Source organism: Pteronotus mesoamericanus, unplaced genomic scaffold (genome assembly GCF_021234165.1).
Source record: "Pteronotus mesoamericanus isolate MK-2021 breed Mesoamerican mustached bat unplaced genomic scaffold, CSHL_Meso_final scaffold_85, whole genome shotgun sequence".
Lineage (NCBI taxonomy): Eukaryota > Metazoa > Chordata > Mammalia > Chiroptera > Mormoopidae > Pteronotus > Pteronotus mesoamericanus.
The window spans coordinates 51,222,501-51,225,225 of NW_026555329.1; the positions used below are offsets into that span (position 1 = coordinate 51,222,501).

The following is a 2,725-nucleotide window of genomic DNA, read 5'->3' on the forward strand; positions in this document are numbered from 1 at the left end:
CTTGAAAATAGTTACCGGAATTGTGTTAATGAAGATGTTTTAACCCCAGGGTATTTTTTTCCTGAAATTTGTTAGTATTTGTTTCAACAAACACTATAATGTAATTCAGACTGGAGAGTTAAAAAATAGAAATAAAAGCTGTTAAACTGTGTGAAATATTTAGAAATAAAAATCATTAATTTAATTGCTAAGAAAAACAGTGAGAAAAGTATTTGCTTGACAATTGATTATTTGTTTAATATTCCTGTAACATCGCTATCTGATTATGGTGTTGTAACCAATACTAACAAAACATTTCATTCTAAAAGAATGCTAAGAAAAGGATGTTTTAACAAAGCACCACAGCATGTAGGAGTCCATTCTCACATTATTCTCAATGCCTCCCCAGAATTTTACTCTAAAGTATCATGTCTCTAACCAGCTCATGCCATCAATCTGAGGCAGCTTTTAGGGAAGACACTTGTGTTTTCTTGCCTTCTTTCAGTTGACCTCCTCATTACAAGGTTGGTCAAATTTTGTTTGTTGGTCACTTATTAAAACTTTGGTTCCTCTCTCTGTTTTCCAGACATTCAATTCATGTCAAGGAAGAGCCAGTGATTGCAGAGGATGAAGACTGCCCAATATCCTTAGTGACAACAGCTAATCACAGTCCAGAGTTAGAAGATGACAGAGAAATTGAAGAAGAGCCTTTATCTGAAGATCTGGAATGAGAACTGACTTGTGAAACCTCAGCATGAAGGGACATATAACTGACCTTCATAACCACTCCACAACCATGAATATTTGACAAATTTTTACTGTGACTATTTATTAAGCATGGATAAAGGAGACAGCCCTAAAGGAACCTAGTAAGCCAGCCCTTTAGGATTCAGTACCAACAGGCAAATTGCTTGTGTTCTTTTCTTTCTGTCTCTCTTGCTCCCTCTTTTTTAGAAAAAAAAGACAAAAACTGATTTTCTTTTAAAAAAAAACTGTTCTTTTTATAATGGCTTTGCCCATTTAAAAAAGTGGCTCTTTAGGTTTGTGAAATGACTGAATATGAGGATACATGTCCTGTAGAAAGCAAACACGCCTCATATACTGCCAAAAATAGTGTTAGTTTCATTAATGTGAATTTTCCAGCATTCAGTAGTTGTAATGTTAGAAACAATTGCTGGTCAAGTTCAACTTGTTGCTATTGTTTTTAATTTGCACAGGAGTAGTATCAGAAATTAGTGTCACTGCTTGTATCTAGCTGAATTTTAAACAACAGAACATTAGTTTTTTATGTTGGTGCCACCAACTGTAAATGACATGTTAGTAATTACAAAACACAGTAATTAGACTGTTGCAACCATCTAAAACCTTAGACTTCCAGTCTGTGCTGTTAGTGTTAAGATGTAAAGTGCAATCCTAAACTAACATTATCTGTGCAAGCACCATAGAAACATTTGCATATCTGCATAGATCTTACAACTGTACTCTTTACCTCCTTGTGATAAAGCTTTGTCTACCTGCAAACACAGTCAAAGGCTACAGCTGCAAACCAAAGCCAACTCTAACCATGGCCAAGAGCTCAAGGACAGAAGCAGCCACATGCTTTGGTCAGCCTTCTGTAACTTCAATTAGTATAAAGGAACATTTTCCATGAACTACCTGCTGTTTTCTGATGACCTCTGGGATATTTTTGTTTAGCCCTAAACAAAGAATTAAACACGACAAAGAAGAAACACAAAGAAAAACCACAACTAAAAAGTTAATTCAGTCACAGAGTAATCTTCTGAGACCGAAAGTCCAACTAAATGCAATGAAGATTTGCTTTCATTAAAGACAGAGGTGAGGACAAAATCTGCAGTGGAAGTTATGATATGCTAGAAAGCAACAAATATGGATCACTGACCAAAATGATCATGTACTTGATGCAAATGCAGATTGCATATTGTTATATATATAGTACACTGTGTTTTTGTTTTCTCCAATTCAGTTGCTTATTTTCAGTGGTGAATACATGTTGTTAGAAGATGTCTTGTATGGTCTGAATCTTTGTTGTGTACTATTTTTTATAGTCTTAAGTTATAATGAAAAAACAAAAAGTAGGAACCAAACATAAAAGGTCTAGTAAAGCCAAAAATTAATTTCATATTGATTTTAAAGTGATCTAGCTGAGTTTTTACACTGAAAGCAAAGATTATAGCAATTGTAGTCCATGGTATTTATTTTCAATCAAACCAAAGTTACATATAATTCTGCCTCTGCTTATACGGGATATTAACAATAACAATACACTCCCTTTTAAAGACTTGCACAGGTCAAATTGTTGGAATGCTGATTTCCTTGACAACTCCAAACTCCAAAACTATGACAATGCGTAATAGTGTATTTGAAAATAGCATAGTCAGATGTTTGCTTAAAACCTAGAAACTTTACATGTTGCTTTTCATGTGCTGTGCCAAGTCTTGATAATACTTTTTCCCCCAACCAAGGGACCTCATAACCTGATTATGGTTATTGCTTTACAAACAGTTTTGACAGAAGGTGGCTGCTAGAGCTTAACATATGTGCCAGTTCCATGTGATGGAGCTGGTTCTTGCAAACTAAGCTCATCATTTATTCTTTGCTGAAGTCAGCAAATAGAGTTAGAGAGATATCCAGTCATCTATCACACCAAATAAAAGAACATAATGGCTTTCAAAAGGGTTTTCCCACTTACCCAAAAGGCTTTCTGAAAGCTTCTACCTCTGCAAAA

At 34.9% G+C, this 2,725-nt stretch overlaps 1 protein-coding gene across 1 annotated transcript in view; it reads left to right on the forward strand.

Annotated features, from left to right (window-relative positions):
• FOXP2 (forkhead box P2) overlaps positions 1–710 on the forward strand; it is a 497,120-nt gene extending 496,410 nt beyond the window's left edge. The window contains exon 18 of the mRNA XM_054564264.1: positions 566–710. Coding sequence (XP_054420239.1) covers positions 566–710 — 145 coding nt within the window. The remainder of the gene's footprint in view (positions 1–565) is intronic.
• The last annotated feature ends 2,015 nt before the right edge of the window (positions 711–2,725 follow it).